We start from the raw sequence: 16,445 nt of genomic DNA, 5'->3' as shown, positions 1-16,445 counted from the left end.
CCCGCAAGGCTAAGTTCCTGCAGAGCTGAAATAATTTTGTCTTGGTCCGCCGCTTCTGCGATTAATTTTTCAACTCCAGATGTCCAGGAGGTGATGGCTCTACCGACCGCTGCTAGGGCGATTGCGGGCCTACAGGCCCCCCCCGCTGCTGAGTAGGCTTTCTTAAGGTCGAGATCGATTTTGCGATCCATCACATCTCTAAAGGTTACGGCGTCCTCTATTGGTAGGGTTACATGGCGCGCTAAGCGCATCAGTGAGGAGTCTACCACGGGAGCAGAGATAAGAGGATTCACTGCTGGCTCTTTTAGGGGATAGAGCTTCGCTAATCTGTTATTTAAGCCGGATTTCTTTTCTGGTTTTTGCCATTCATCTCTTATGAGCTCCTCTAGCTCTTCGATAAAGGGGAAGACCTCAGGGTCTTTTTTTAGGTTAGGGAAGTATTTCCTTAACTTAGGCGGAACGTCTCTCTCTTCCTCCCAACCGATCGCCTCCTTAACCGATTTCGCAAAGGGGTTTATTAACGCAAAGTCAAAAACTGTAGGAGTCAGAGGATCCTCATCCTCTGGGGGGTCATCTGGATCCTGAGGAGAATGAGAGGTTGAGGCTGAGTTAGATGACCTGATTGGGTCATAAGCTGTCACCTGTAGGATCGTTTCCTTAACTGAGTCTCTTATAATATTGGAGGCTTCTCTAGCGTCCGCTTCCTTGTCCCGGGTTGCTTCCTCCAGACAGACTTGGCAGACAAGCTTACTAGGTAATGCTTGCGCTCCACAGACCCAGCAGGTATTAACCGCAGGACGGGTATGGTGTTCCTCTCGATGTGAGGATGGCGATTCTCTGCGATGACGGGAAGACCTTGACCGACTTCGCCGAGAGTGAGAGTGTCTTGAGGGGGAACGTTCCTTTCTTTTAGAATGGGATGACCCCGAAGACCTGCCAGAGCTACCAAAATGAAAGGTATTAGTGGCAGAGCTCTCTTTTTCTCCTCTTCGCTACTTACCAATCCATACGCCCCCTTACCTTATGGTTCTAGGATGGTCTACTAAGGCAGCGGTCTCCATGAGGAAGAATAGAGTACACCTGTGACCAGAGGTTTTCAGTATAAGAGCCAATGCAGAGTATGGGCAGAAGGTGCAGCAAATAAATGAATGGCAAAGTGCATAAGGATGAAAGAAAAGCAGCTTACCAGAGTTCAGGAGGACTTGTCTTGCAAGGCAGCAGGCTGTGTGCAGAGATCAGGCTGGTAGATGGCGTGGAAGGCACAAGCAGCACTTCAAAACGAAAATGACATTTTTTAAATAGCCCGCCGTCGCTGGAGGAATGACGTCACCGCCGCGCATGCGCACTGGCCGCCTGCGCCGCCCTGCGCCATCTTGGATGCTGGCAAACGCAGAGGGCAAGGGAGAGTGTCACTTCCTGAGCGCCGAACATCCAGACGGAACCGCCATGATGGAAGGGACACAGCGCCGTGGGACTACAGGGCTCAGCTTGCCCAGAGTGGGAAAAGGAAGGTAAAAAAAAGGAAAAAAGAAGGAAGGAAACTGAAGACTGAAACAGAAGGTAGGCAGAGAACGGAGACATGTTGGGGAGCTCAACAGATAGGAAAAGGGGGGAGACCGCTGCAGTTATTACAACCTTTTTAAGGTTGTTGTTGTTTTTTCTTAAAAAGGCTTGCTGCTTAGTAATTTTTTGCCCCTGAGACCACCAGAGTGGGGCTCCCTGCGTTATGGCTCATTTAGAGACCGTACGGACAGGGACTTCCAAGTAGGAGAGGCTGAACCTAGCTGGGGTGGTGCGGTAAGGGGTTCCTTGCTAACCGAACTCGAACGTAATGTCCCATACAGGTGAGGAAAAAAAGGAGAATGCAACGGTGGACTCCTCTTCAAACCTTATAGCTAACCAGTCCTATCAGGTTGTGGAGGCGGAGTCACAACCCACTGTGTGTGCTGCCATGATGCGTCAGGAAAAAAGATTTTTTTTTTTTTAAAAAGATTTTGGAAAAAACAATAGAAGCTGCTAAATCTAAACCAATGATGAATAATAAGATACTTTAAACAATATGGTCCAAAAAAACAAAAACAAATAAACATTGGCTTAAGTATACAAGACACCCGTCTTCCCATCATGTTACTATTGATATAAGGGATGGAAGACGGGTGTCTTGTATACTTAAGCCAATGTTTATTTGTTTTTTGTTTTTTTGGACCATATTGTTTAAAGTATCTTATTATTCATCATTGTTTTAGATTTAGCAGCTTCTATTGTTTTTTCCAAAATCTTTTTTAAAAAAAAAAAATCTTTTTTTTGCACTATTCGGTCCTTGACGCACCTATGCAGTCGGGTGGTGTTGGTGTCGTCTGCATCACTGCATTCCTTTTTGTCATGATCGGGAGTTGCGATGCGCACTGGGGGACGCCCTCCGCCCTCCTCATCCAAGAAATTTTTTTTTTTTTTTTTTCTCTTGGCTGGGAGGCGGGGCGCGTTCACCCACTGCGTATCGGCGTCACACTTTCACCACCGTTTGTACGGCATCACTGTTATGGGTGCCGCCTTTCAGGCTAGGTTGATTTACATCCTCATTTCACCTGGAGTGTGGGTGTGGACGCTGACTCGGAGTGTGTATATATCCCGGGTCTGGCATTGCTCACTCTTCCATTTGGTGTCCTTGAGTGTGTGACGCTGGGGGCCCCCAGACGGCGGTTTGGCTGTATCCATGGTTGGCGGCGGCAGGCGGGACCGGAACAACTGGGGCTATTCACCTACCATACACTGTCACCCCTTGTTTTCGCGTTTTTTCCACACACAAGGTATTTTTGCACAATCAATCCATATGTCCCTCTTTCTTTACTTTTTTCTGTCACTACTCACTCTGTCACCTGGCATTCACACTGGGTCATGTCATACACAGCCACTTTCCCCCTCCTTCCCCTTTTTCTTCCGCCCTCTTCCCCCTCCCCCCCTTTCCCATGCTAACCCTCTCCTACACTCATCACACATCCACCCCAACATTTTCTTTTTTCAACGCATTTTTCTTTCACAATTCTCAGATTATCTGTAGTTCTTACCATGCATTTTTTCACCCATTAGGCTCAGTTTTATATTTCCATATTCGTTTTCACTTACTAAACGCCCTTGTTGTCCCGGTGGTTGCCTGTGTGTGCATTCTGTGGGCCTCCTCGCCCTTGGATGGGCCTCCTCAACTCCCGTATCATCGCTTTGGGTGCCTAGGCTTTCGGCGCTGCACTTTTGACTGCATGGCTATGTGTAAGTGACCACTAGGTAGGGGTATTTCAATCTCCCCATGTTCCATCATTGCAAACATTAATTTACCACTACTCTGTATTTTCAGACCAATCACGAGCTTGCTCCTGACGAGCGGTAGTAAGCCGCGAAACGCGTAGAGCCAATAATCGCCGTGTATTTTGGTACCCCAATTTCAACTAGCATCAATTCTTGAAAAATTGCATCAACTATGTTGTTTTTTTCTTTACTAATCCACTGCAACAACCAAGAAGTCATAGATTCAAAGTTGTTGCCTACATTGTATTATTTGTTTAATTTATTTCCATATTTGGTTGTCTTATGTATATAATGGAGGTGCGCTTTTATAACCTACTCTGTATTGGTCAGTAAGATTATATAAAACAAAATGTCAATGTTAATAATGTGTCTGTCTGTGCACCTCTTTAATATACATGTAATTTTGTCGCATCATATAATCGCATAACAATATTTCTCCTTTTTTTTTTCAATAAAAGACCCCGTACTTCATTTAAAGTCCCGCTTAGCTCTTGTTTTTAATTTTATATCTTATATCTGATAGGGATGGAGGCTATGACCTCATTTAAAGTCCCAAAATTTCCCCCTCCCCTTTTCCCATCATGTTACTATTTAATTTTATATTACAATGTAATAATAATGCGCTTCAATCATCTTGACACCATAACAACCATAGTGCCGGGATGATTGAAGCATCAACACCAGGTGTTTGAAGTATCTTTATCTGCTGATTGTTAAACTTTCTGAAATACACAAATTTCTATTGTGGTGTAGGGCCTGGGCCTGCTGTCCCTCCACCCCTTTCTTTCTCCCTTTGTTTCTCCCTCCATCCCTCGTTCATCTCAGACTCTAATCACACCCCCACTAATTCACGCAAACCACACCCATTTTTCGGTGCCACGCGCTATGCGTGTCACATTTTTCTTTACCCCTATGCCACACCTACTAACGCATGCCCCACCCCCTAATTATAATTTGACTTTGCTTACAGCCAAAAAAGTGTCCCTAAAATGTTTTTTACAATGTTGGCAACTATTTGCATATGAGATAATGGGGTTGATTGCTTAACCCCTTTCAGACCGAACCATTTTGCTGACTTAAGACCAGAGCACTTTTTGCGATTCTGCACTACATCGCTTTAACTGACAATTGCGCGGTTGTGCGACGTGGCTCCCAAACGAAATTGTTTTTTTCCCCCCACAAATAGAGCTTTCTTTTGGGGGTATTTGATCACCTCTGCGGTTTTTATTTTTTGCGCTATACACAAAAAAAGCGACAATTTTGAAAAAAACGCATCATCTTTTACTTTTTGCTATAATAAATATGCGCAAAAAATATATCAATTTTTTCCCCTCAGTTTAGGCCGATGCGTATTCTTCTACATATTTTTGGTAAAAAAATTGCAATAAGCGATTATTGATTGGTTTGCGCAAAAGTTATAGCGTTTACAAAATAGGGGATAGTTTTGTGGCATTTTTATTAATAATTTTTGTTTTCACTAGTAATGGCGGCGATCAGCAATTTTTATTGTGACTGCGACATTATGGTGGACACATCAGACATTTTTGACACATTTTTGGGACCATTGTCATTTAAACGGCAGTCAGTGCTATACAAATGCACTGATTCCTGTGTAAATGACACTGGCAGTGAAGGGGTTAACCAGGAGGTGGCAGTGTAGGGGTTAAGTGTGTCCTAGGAGCGTGTTTCTAACGGTGGGGGGCGTGGCTTTGTTTTACAGCTTACTGATCTCTGCTCCAATCACAGGGAGCAGAGATCAGTGTCACTTGTTGCTAGGCACGCACGCGATGGCACGGCGGCAAATTCAAAGGGACGTACCTGTATGCCCATTTGTCTGTCCGTGCCATTCTGCTGACGTACATCAGCCTGCGCTGGTCAGAAAACGGTTAAAGTGGCTGTAAACCCTTTCATATACCTAGTGAAGTGACTGGCCTCAGGTAATACACAGAGATTAAACAAATCCTCCTACATACGTTATATCTGTTTATCTGCAGTCCTCTTTTTTTCTCAACATCCATTCAAAGTACAGAATTTATAAAACTTGTCTAAAGGGATGGAAAGCTGACGTTACACTCTGCAGAGCTCAGTGAGGAGAGCTCTGAGAGCTGACTGAAGGCAAGGGACACATAGCTGAGGCTATGAATCAGCTGGAGGTCCCACCCCCATCACCTTTTTTCTCTTGGTGTCAGGAAAATTTGGCAGAAGTGACTTATGCATGCTGAGAAAACTAGTTTAGAAATATGAAAAGTGACTGTCACTTAAAGTGCACCCTCTAAAACATGATGCCTCCTCTTCATTCCTCTGCTGGTCCTCTGCACAAATTGCGGTCTTTTTATTTATTTACCTTCTTTGATTAACCACCTCGCGCCCGCCCTATAGCCGAATGACGGCCGTAGAGCAGGCGCTTTCGTCCGGGAGGCCGTCCCTGGACGTCCTAATGTTTACTTCCGCAATGCGCGCCGCCGCGCATCGCGGAAGTTCTGTGTTCGCCGTGTCCCCCGGGGACAGGCAAAACACAGATCGCTGTAAACGGCCAATCACAGCGGCCGTTTACAGTGCGATCGGCGTGTCCAATGGGAGATGATCTCATATGTAAACATATGAGATTATCTCTCAGCGCCTCTCTCCCTCCTCACACAGACAGAGTGTGAGAGGGGAGAGATGAACGGCTGCAGCGGCAGCCGTTCTGCTTTGATTTGAATAAAAAAAAAAAAAAGTAAAAAAAAAATACCATTCTCCCCCAAGCAGTGCCATCCGCCCCAGTGCCATCTGCCCCCAGTGCCATCTGCCCCCAGTGCCATCTGCCCCCAGTGCCATCCGCCCCCAGTGCCATCCGCCCCAGTGCTACCTGCCCGCAGTGCTACCTGCCCCCAGTGCCACCTGTTGTCAGTGCCACCTGTTGTCAGTGCCATTTGTCCCCAGTGCCATCTGTCATCAGTGCCACGTATAAGTGCCATCTGTCATCAGTGCCACGTGTCATCAGTGCCACATAGTGCCATCTGTCATCAGTGCCACGTATTAGTGCCATCTGTCATCAGTGCCACGTATCAGTGCCATTTGTCATCAGTGCCACCTGTCAGTGTCACGTGCCATCTGTTGTCAGTGTCACGTGTCATCAATGCCACTTATCAGTGCCATCTGTCATCAGTGTCACGCGTCATCGGTGCCATGTATTAGTGCCATCTGTCATCGGTGGCACGTATTAGTGCCACGTATAAGTGCCACGTGTCATCAGTGCCACATATTAGTGCCATCTGTCATCAGTGCCACATATTAGTGCCATCTGTCATCAGTGCCACGTATAAGTGTCATCATTGCCACGTATCAGTGCCATCTGTCATCAGTGTCCCGTGTAATTGTCCTGGTGCTTCAAAAGTGTAATAAATAGTCAACAAGTTAGATGTGTAATTTATGTTCCTAGAACACATGATGGCGCTACCTGCATGTTGGGCCTCTCTATGTGGCCAGGCTGTGAAAAAGTCCCACACATGTGGTATTGTAATACTCAGGAGGAGTAGCAGAATTTTTTGGGGGTGTCATTTGTGGTATACACATGCCATGTGAGAGAAATAACCTATTACAATGACAATTTTGTGGAGAAAAAAAAATGAAAAATCTTAATTTTGCAAAGAATTGCAAAGAATTGTGGGAAAAAAATGACAACATCAAAAAGCTCACTATGCCTCTTACTAAATACCTTGGAATGTCTACTTTCCAAAAAGGGGTCATTTGGGGGGTATGTGTACTTTCCAGTACATCAGATGTGATCAATTTTGTGCGATTCGCACCACAGCTTGTAGACTCTCTAACTTTCACAAAGACCAAATAATATCCACTAATTTGGGTTATTTTTACCAAAGATATGTAGCAGTATAAATTGTGGCCAAAATTTATGAAGAAAAATTTATAATTTGCATAATTCTGTCACAAAAACAAAGAAATATGCGTTTTTTTCTAAATTTTCAGTCTTTTTTCATTTATAGCGCAAAAAAAAACCCCCCAGAGGTGATCAAATACCACCAAAAGAAAGCTCTATTTGTGGGGAAAAAAGGAAAAAAAAATCATTTGGGTACAGTGTTGCATGACTGAGTAATTGTCATTCAAAATGTGAGAGCACCGAAATCTGAAAATTGGTCTGGGCAGGAAGGGTGTTTAAGTGCCCAGTAAGCAAGTGGTTAATTGTCTGGTCCTACCCCCTTGCAAGTCATCAGCCTAGGCGAACAACATGCACTGTCCTTCCTTTACCTATTTGGATATGCATGTCACAAACCCCAGAATGCGTCATCAGGAGGTGCTCAAACTGAACCCGGAACATCAGGCAGCCTCTCTATGACATCACACAAAAACATGCCGATACAGGACTGAGCGCTGGCAGAAGAGAAGCTGGATAGCACTGGATCTGCTGGATGGGTGAGTATTTAAAATGTGCATGTAAAGTGAGCCTGTCATGACTAGGTTTATGCAAATACAAAATGAACATCTAAAAAAAAAAAATTGGGGAGAGGGTGAAAATCCATTTTAATAATAATTACAAATACATAAAGATGCTAACAGGTATAAAGTGTGAGCGCATAGATATCCTGCGCATGTATTTACCTGCATCATCTTTCATTGTCTCTGTTGAGACGGGACCATTCTGATTAGGCAAACCTCTGACACTTTCTAGTAATGAATGAACTTGTTTGTCCCTTCCTGGCTCCCACACATTTATAATAATGCATCGGCAGGGAAGGCAGATAACGACAATCTCCAACACTAATGCGGATTGTATGGCGTACTTAGTCCGTCATACAATCCGACGGACAGTCCGTCATACTTTCCACTGAACGGACTTGACCACACACGGATACCCAAACAGTCCGACGAAAGCTTGTGCGATGACGTGTACAGCACGTACGACGGGACTAGAAATAGGAAGTCCAATACACAGCAAAGCACCTTTCCGCCGTGTAAATCCTTTCTGGGCATGCACCATTCTTAGTCCGTCCAACTAGCACACTGACGACCGTATTGTCCGCTGAAACCAAAGTATGACGGACAGAATTACGGAAAATCCGAAATACTTAGTACGCCGGACTGCACGCTGAAAAAGTCCGCTGAAGCCCACACACGAGCGGATTGTCCGCTGAAATGTGTTTCGACGGACTAAGTACGCCATACAGCCCGCCCGTGTGTACGCGGCATAAGTGTCGGAGCTTTATCCTGCACTGGGATGGAATAGGGGCAATGCAAGCTGTTACAAGCAGGGCTTTTTCTCAGAGAATAGGTGCAGGTACTCCCCCCTTATGAGTCACCCCTTGTCTCCACCCCCTACCCACCTCTGAGCAATGTTCCTTTGTTCAAACCCCTAACTACCTTCTAGTTCTGCCCCTTTTAAGGACTACAGAACCAAGTATTGTTTTGTGGTGCTAAAGAATTTGTATGGAATTTGTTAATGATAACAAGAAAAGCCGTAAAATAGATACCCCACAGCCACCAACAATAGTCCCCCCCCCCCCAGCAACAATAGACCCCTGCCAGTAACACTAGATTTTCCATCAGCCAGCATCAATAGACCCTCCAGGTGCCAGAAACAATAGAACCCTACTTTAACAGTAGATCCCTTCAAGCAACAATTAACCCCCAGCAACAATAGATTGCCTCCAGTTACAAAATATCCCCCAGCAGCCAGCATTAATAAACCCTCCTGCGCACCCCTTCTCATTACATACATTCAGTGCTGGAGGTGTCAGAACTGAGTTCCACCGCATTTCCGCTGAAAAAAAGCCCTGGTTGCAAGTATATGCAGGCTCCTATGATACATGAAATACCACATTTTAACACATGTGCAACAGCTTGCTTGAGTGTGGTGGAAAGGGTTCTGATAAATCATGTGCAGGGGTACCCCCGTAAAGGCTGCTGAGCCTTGTGGTCCATCTCTCACCCGGCACAGCCAGGCACACCGTTCTCATACACCCTCAGGCAGAAAACCAGTCCTCGAACTTTGTTTTGTATTTTTATTGAGGGACATAAACTTGGATGGGGATTGGAGAGATATGGGATGCCCACTTGATTGAAGAAATAAAGAATTGGGACAAACTATGTATAGTTTCTGTATATACACCGCTTCACTTCCAGCACATTACTTGGTTACACTCCCTCACTTCCAGGACCAGCTAGCACTGAAATGCAGGCCTTTTGAAATAGATATGATGTGTATCTATCACAGGGTGGTTCTGTGGATACACTATAAAACGAAAAACCAAATGCCACGTCCTTTAAATATCTTGAAAGAAAAAAAGGGAAAGGAGACAGGGAAGGGAAAAACAAAAAAAATACCTCTACAAAAAATGTTGGTTGTGTTGGACATTTTAGGCATAATAATATATTTAGATGTAACAAAAAGGGAAAAGAAAAATAATATTTTAAATAAAAAAATATATTTATTTATAAAAAAGGAAAAAGGAAGAAAGTGTATATAAAACATACCAAATAATGTTTCATATCCTGTCTAAACTAGTACATTTTAGCAATGTCCATATATATTCCCGTTAGGCATATGAGCCCAAAAGGGGGAAAAAAAAACAACAGATGTTAATACTCAATATAAACACTGTTTACAGTAGACAGGATATTAATTACAGAACCAATTGGATATATTCTGATGCTCGCTCTACATGTTTCACGTTTTGATTAACGCTTCCTCAGGAGCTTTACCAATTTTACTTTTCATGGGAGTACCCCAAGAAAAACATGCAAGACCGCACAGCGGTCTGATTTTTCCTGGTGAAGGAAGGCACCTGAGGGGTTGAATTGTCCCCCTCATACCTCTGAACCATCGCAACAAGTTTGCCTATATCTTGTTGAGGAGATGGACATAGGAACCTGCTCATTTCAGCATTAAGAGATTATAGTGCAATACCATATTCCGCTGCTGTCTCACATCATAAATATTTGAAGCCTCTATGTTAACCGCAGGCTCCTGTACATACAACAGTGTGATGTCGATATGAAAATCGTTTTATTTGCATAGAGAAATATCTCCCTTTCTCTCTTCCTTTTTTCTTGCATGTTTTTCTTGGGGTAATTAATATCCTGTCTACTGTAAACAGATTTTATATTGAGTATTAACGTTTGTTGTTTTTCTTTCCCCTTTTGGGCTCATATGCCTAATGGGAATATATATGGACATTGCTAAAATGTACTAGTTTAGACAGGATATGAAACAGTATTTGGTATGTTTTATATACACTTTCTTCCTTTTTCCTTTTTTATAAATAAATATATTTTTTTATTTAAAATATTCTTTTTCTTTTCCCTTTTTGTTATATCTAAATATATTGAAATGCAGGCCTGAAACTGGCTCAGCAAAGCCCAGAGCAAATGCCCTTTGCAGGCAGGGACTACGGCCCCTTTGTTATAGCCGGCCCCTTTGGTATAGCAAAAATCGAAATCTTCCTAGTGCTAACTGTCCACGTGGCTACTGATCCCAGTTCCAAATCTTTAGGTCCTGCCAACCCTCCTGGCTGCAGCTGCCTCTCTCCACTGCCCATGTCACCACAATCCACTCCACTGGCTCTGCACTCATCCCAGACTACAATCTCCCAGATCTCTCAGACGTGCCTCCCCTGTCCTCCTGACTGTGTGTCATTCAGCAGCCCTCCTGGATACGACCTGTTGTTCCTCCCTGGAGATTTGCCTGGCAGTGCTTTCCTGCTGTCCTCTTCTTGCTCCTGTGCCTCCAGTCCAGGACATTTCCTTGGGTTCTGAGAAGGTCCTACCGACAATAGAGCCCAGGCTCAGGACTTGAGTCCTGTGGGAACGACGTTCCTGCACTTTTTTCACAGCAGGAACATTGTTCCCGTTAGCAGCCATCTCCTACAGGACTGCAAGCTGTGGCAGACAGTGTGGGAGGGCAGGAAGGGAGGGCATCCATGCCAATGGGGGTCAGTCTGCCTGGAGTCCCACACATTGGGGAGGAGGGGTGTCATCCCAGAGCACTCATCCTTCCCTCCCTCAGTCCTCCTCCTCCAGTGACCCCTGTAGCAAGGTCTGGCCTCCTAGAGTTCAGTGATAGGCGGAACAATGCCTGTGTCACCAGCCTGTATTATAGGAGGTGGGACCTTGTTAAAGTGGCTGCTGGAGGAAGAAGACTGAGGGAGGGGAGGACAGGTGCACTGGAACGAAACCCCCCCTCCCCAATGTGTGGCACCCGGGGCAGACTCACCCCCATTGGCACTGGTAAGACTGTAATGATGGGGACGCTGATCAGGCTGCACTGATGTGGAGGCTGGGCACTGGTGAGGCTGTATTGCTGGGCACTGGTAAGACCGCATTGCTGGGCACTGATCGGGCTGCATTGCAGGGCACTGTTAAGGATGCATTGCTGGGCACTGGTAAGGCTGCATGGCTGGGAACTGCTGAGGCCGCGTGGCTGGGCACTGGTAAGGCCACATTTATGGGCACTGGTAAAGCTGCATATGATGGGCACTGGTAAAGCTGCATTTTATGGGCACTGGTAAGGCTGCATTTGATGGTTACTGATCAGGCTGCATTTGATGGGCACTGAGGAGTGAGCACTTTGCACAATCAACACAGGCGGCCTAAGGACATTTATGTGTGTGTGTGTGTGTATATATATATATATATATATATATATATATATATATCTCACAAGTTCGGGTGGGTTACTGCCTTTTCTTTATCCTGGTTTTTTGGCTGGAATAATGTCAGGGTGGACTCCCTGTCTTCCACCGATATCCGTTTCAAAGATGACAAAGGGACACGTTCTCCAAATGCAATAAACTTTACTGTATTTTCAAATCATCAGGTATTGTCAAACCATGTAAATCAGCAACAGCAGCTACACATACAGTTGCGAGGTGGGGTGGGAATCTTGGGTGTGTTCCCAAGCTCCCTCCAAGGCCACGATAGACACTAACACTCCATCTCCAGCTTCCCCCTGAACAACTCCTCCCCAGCTGGGCTGACCCTGAGTATTTAAGTAAGCCTAACCCATGCCAGTCCAGGTTGGGGAATGGTCAGGGCCCCTCAGAATACTCCAGGCCTCTCCTCCAGGCCTCTCCACCTCTCCTCTCCTCCTTCCTTTCCAGAAGATTCCAGCATGTTCTGGAAAGAGGTGGGGGGGTCTTAGTGATGTTGCTTGTGAGTCACCCAGCTCTGCCTGAGTCACTCCCAACCCAGATCAAAACACACACAGGCTTGGCTGCCTGCCAAGCCTGCTTAGGTTTTGTGGCTAGGTTAGGAAATATTATCTGTAAACATCTAGCAACTTAGGGGGTGCTACACATGAATATAGTTTTTTTACTTCAAATTTAAGGCATGAACCCCACAGCTCACTTTTTTCATCAGAACTGCATGAAAAAAAAGTTACAATATGACAGGAACAATAGCATTGTAAAAGAATTGACACATTTTTTTAACAATAATACATAGCTTGTTGGTTGTGGTTGTGGTTTTATGTATACTATCCGCCCATGGTGAACGAGTTCTAGTAATATAGTACAGCTGTAGCACAATTTATTAGAAACATGGGTGCAGGGACTGTATTTACACTTACTTTTTTCTCTTCTTTTTTGCATCGGTAATTTCCAAATCAGACAGCTCCTTTTAGATAAAATAATTAATTAGAATAGTCTTATATGCAGCATAAATAAACACACAAAAACAAAGAGTCTAATATAAATTTAGAAGAAATTGTGGTCCTGTGGTGACCTCTCTGCAGGCTACAACGCAGTTTAACAATTCAACCTGGTCCAGAACCCACCCCCAGTCTGTGATTGGATAATAAAGCAATGAAGCAGCAGCGCATTGATGAGATCATCTCCGTGCTTTCACCTCTGGTAAACATGTCTCCTGTAAGCAACAGAGTTTTGACATTCTCACTGTGTTGACTCTACCTCTCTCTGTACCACTGTACAAAAGACTACAGAAGGACGGATAGCATTTAGAGTCAGGTACTTATGCTAGCTGTATATAAAAATACATTTTGTGATTTTTAAAGAATATGTAGCTGGCTTACACGGCTGTTTTCTTGAAAATTCAACTTTAAACACCAACAAGGTCAGAATTCTCCATAAACCTGAATAGGCTCCTGAGTGCAAGGTCAGTTCATGTTGCTTGTCTGCTCAATAAGCTTATAGAATAAAAATCAACGAATAAAGTGAGCCCGAAGGTGGCATGTGTGCAGGAGAATAGTTCAATTTTCTGTTGTCAGGCAATAACTACACTTTTCAGAAGTAGTGTTTTCAAGCTGTTCTGTAAAATCAAGGCATCTATTAGATTTGTCCTTGAGCTTTCTAATATCATTGTAAAATACAAGACCTTTACAAAGGCGGAAAGCTCTAGGTGAAGTGCAGAGTCAGGTTCATTTAAATGTATACAGTGACTTCTTAGCAACCAAGTCTCAAAGCGCTTTGCAGTTTGATGGCTTGTACATGTGCGCAGCCAGCTATGAAATGCAAAACCTCAACCAGAAGGCTAATGCTGCATATTAAATAACAAGAAAAATCTGTATCCCTATCATTGTTACTTGTGGTAGGGGAGATAGGACAGCTGCAGGTTTTGCTCAGTAAGTTCAGAACTGCGTGGGCAATTTTTAGTACCTCAATCATACTATTTAAGTTTTATAGTGATTAATCATTAAGAGTAGCCATAAAGATTGAAGAAAAGGCTCCCTATGATGTAAGCTACACTAGAAACTTGCATTAGCAATTTATTTTGACTAATGGCTATCACTAGCTACTAATATAGCAGACAACGAGATCTGATTCTCACAACCAAGTCATCTTTTAGTTGAAAAGACACTGCAACTTTGCCAATTCAGGGCAAACTTAAAGTTTCTGCTGATAGCTACCCCCTGCCCACCCTACCTCCAGCAAGGTATACTCAATGGCATGGGTGGACTGACAAATCATGGGGCCCCCGGGCAATAGGAGATAATGGGGCCCTGGGCAATGGGAGAAGATTATGGGGCCCCTGGGCAATAGGAGAAGATTATGGGGCCCCCAGGCAATAGATTATGGGGCCACACAGTATACACACACAGACACACAATATACACACACAGTATACACACACAGAATACACACACTGAAAAGGTACTGGAGAGCCGGGGCAGCTATAATCTTGTGATTTTTTTTAAAACACAGATTTTTACATACTGTCCCTGGTTTTATTGAGGCTGGCAACCCTGATGGGGCCCCTTAGTGGCATGGGGCCCTCGGGCAGTGCCCGAATGGTCAGTCCACCCCTGCTCAATGGTCTGCTTTGCTATCTCCTCACTCTTACACAGCCCTTGTTCTTCTGCCTGCAATGCAGCCATTCTCAAACAGGATTCTGCGGAACACTCAGCTTCCTAAAGAGGTTGCTAGGGGTTCCTTGAACTGTAGCTGATTGACCTCCCATTCGATGCAACCATTCTTAACCAGGATTCTGAAGAACACTAGGGGTCCTTCGGGGGTTGCTAGGGGTTCCTTGAGCTGTAGCAGATTGACCTTCCACTTAATGTATCCATTTTCAACCAGGATTCCGTGGAACATTCAGGCTCCTAAAGAGGTTGCTATGACTTCCTTGAGCTGTAGCTGATTGACCTCCCACTTGATGCAGACGTTCTTTTCCAGGATTCTGTGGAACACCAGGAATCATCCAGGGGCTGCTATAAATTCCTTGTGCTGTAGCTGATTAACCTCCCACTTGATGTAGCCATTCTCAACTAGGATTCTGTGGAACACTAGGGTTCCTACAAAAGTTGCTAGGGATTCCTTGAACTGTAGCTGATTCACCCCCCACTTGATACAGTCATATCAGCCAGGATTCTGCAGAAATCTCTTAGGTTCCTACAGAAGTTATTAAGAGTTTCTTAAACTGTAGCTGATTGACCTCCCACTTAATGCAGCCATTTTAAAGTCTTGTACACACGGTCAGATTATTGGACAAATTTTCATCAGTTTTTGTTTGATGCTAGTCTCAAATTGAAAGTTAAGAGGGTACTCACCATCAGAAGATTTTCTGACAACAGATCAGAAAATTTTCTGACGACAGAATTCAACGTCAGAAGTGACGTAATGTGTTTAATTGTTTTGTATGTGTTCTTTCATTTCTTAGCATGCCTAGTCTTGCGCTTCAGATTTTTCTTTTTGTCGGAAAGCCATACTAATGAAAAGAAAATTGGACATTGTGGTCACATCAGACAAAAATTTTCAAGCCTGCACATCTAGTTTTTGTCTGCCAAAAATTCTTAATCGGCTATCAAAAGCAGCATACTAACAATCATAAAATCGGCACATCGTTCATCGGATGAAATTTATCTTCAGATTTTCTGAATCCAGGTATGGGCCTTTGGACCCCATGCACACCAATAGATTTTCTGCAGATTTTTGTCCTAAGATTTACCATAACCATGTAGTTCAAGGGCCTGCTTGATCTGCAGAGAATCCAATAGTGTGTATGGGGCCTTAGCCAGGACTCTGTGGAACACTAGGGGTCCTACAGGAGTTTAGAGGGGTTCCTTGAGCTATAGATGATTGACTCCCACATGATGGTGCCTGCATAGTTCATAGATCAATGCCAGTTGACAGAGCCAACTGCACGATGCAATGATTTTTTTAGGTGGCATTCTGACCATCACTGTAAGGGAGGCACTCTTCCCACTAGCCTCCAATGTAAGGGGCATTTTCACACTGACTGCCAATGAATTAGTATTTGGAAGTGTTCCTTGGGATCTAGAAATTGTTTCAAGGATTCCCCTGGGGTAAAAAAAAATTCCAGGCCCAAATATTGTCATAGTCGGGGAGCTGTGGGAGTGATATCATCCAGCCGCATAAGCTCCAACACCATCTGACCCCAGAGTTTACCCTGTAGGAGGAAGGTGGGCGAAGTAACATGGATAGAATAATATAACTTACTGAGGCTTTGACCTATCAGGAGCCATGATCACTAAATGGACAATTCAATGGCATAATTTTAAAACGATAGAAAAAAATATGGAGGCTGCCAGTGCTGCCCTCTACTTCTGAAATGTTGCTTCCTGGTTGTCATGGTGTTACAATGGCTTTGATACATGGCACTGGCCTGGAACAAGTATGCAGAAAGAAGAGTTATTATGATTTATAAAGCCAGAGGTAGCCAGACAGCTAGTATACTTA

The 16,445-nt window shown here is 44.3% G+C and overlaps 1 protein-coding gene across 2 annotated transcripts in view; it reads right to left on the bottom strand.

Moving 5' to 3' along the window:
- SAMSN1 (SAM domain, SH3 domain and nuclear localization signals 1) overlaps positions 1-16,445 on the bottom strand; it is a 185,762-nt gene that overhangs the window by 135,501 nt on the left and 33,816 nt on the right. The window contains exons 1-2 of one of the 2 annotated variants that reach the window (XM_077480066.1): positions 13,322-13,679; positions 12,860-12,906 (exon numbers count right to left, since the gene is read on the bottom strand). Coding sequence is in view for 1 of the 2 variants with exons in the window: in XM_077480065.1 (XP_077336191.1) it covers positions 12,860-12,906 (47 nt within the window). In the remaining variant the exon portion in view is untranslated. Of the gene's footprint in view, positions 1-12,859; positions 12,907-13,321; positions 13,680-16,445 lie in introns of those variants that run through there. The other variant, XM_077480065.1, reaches the window with a different exon arrangement.

Source organism: Lithobates pipiens, unplaced genomic scaffold (assembly GCF_037356315.1).
Source record: "Lithobates pipiens isolate NorthernLeopardFrog02 unplaced genomic scaffold, aLitPip1_a1.2 Scaffold_16, whole genome shotgun sequence".
NCBI lineage: Eukaryota > Metazoa > Chordata > Amphibia > Anura > Ranidae > Lithobates > Lithobates pipiens.
Note: the sequence above shows the minus strand (reverse complement) of the source record. Positions and strands in the feature narration are given on the sequence as shown.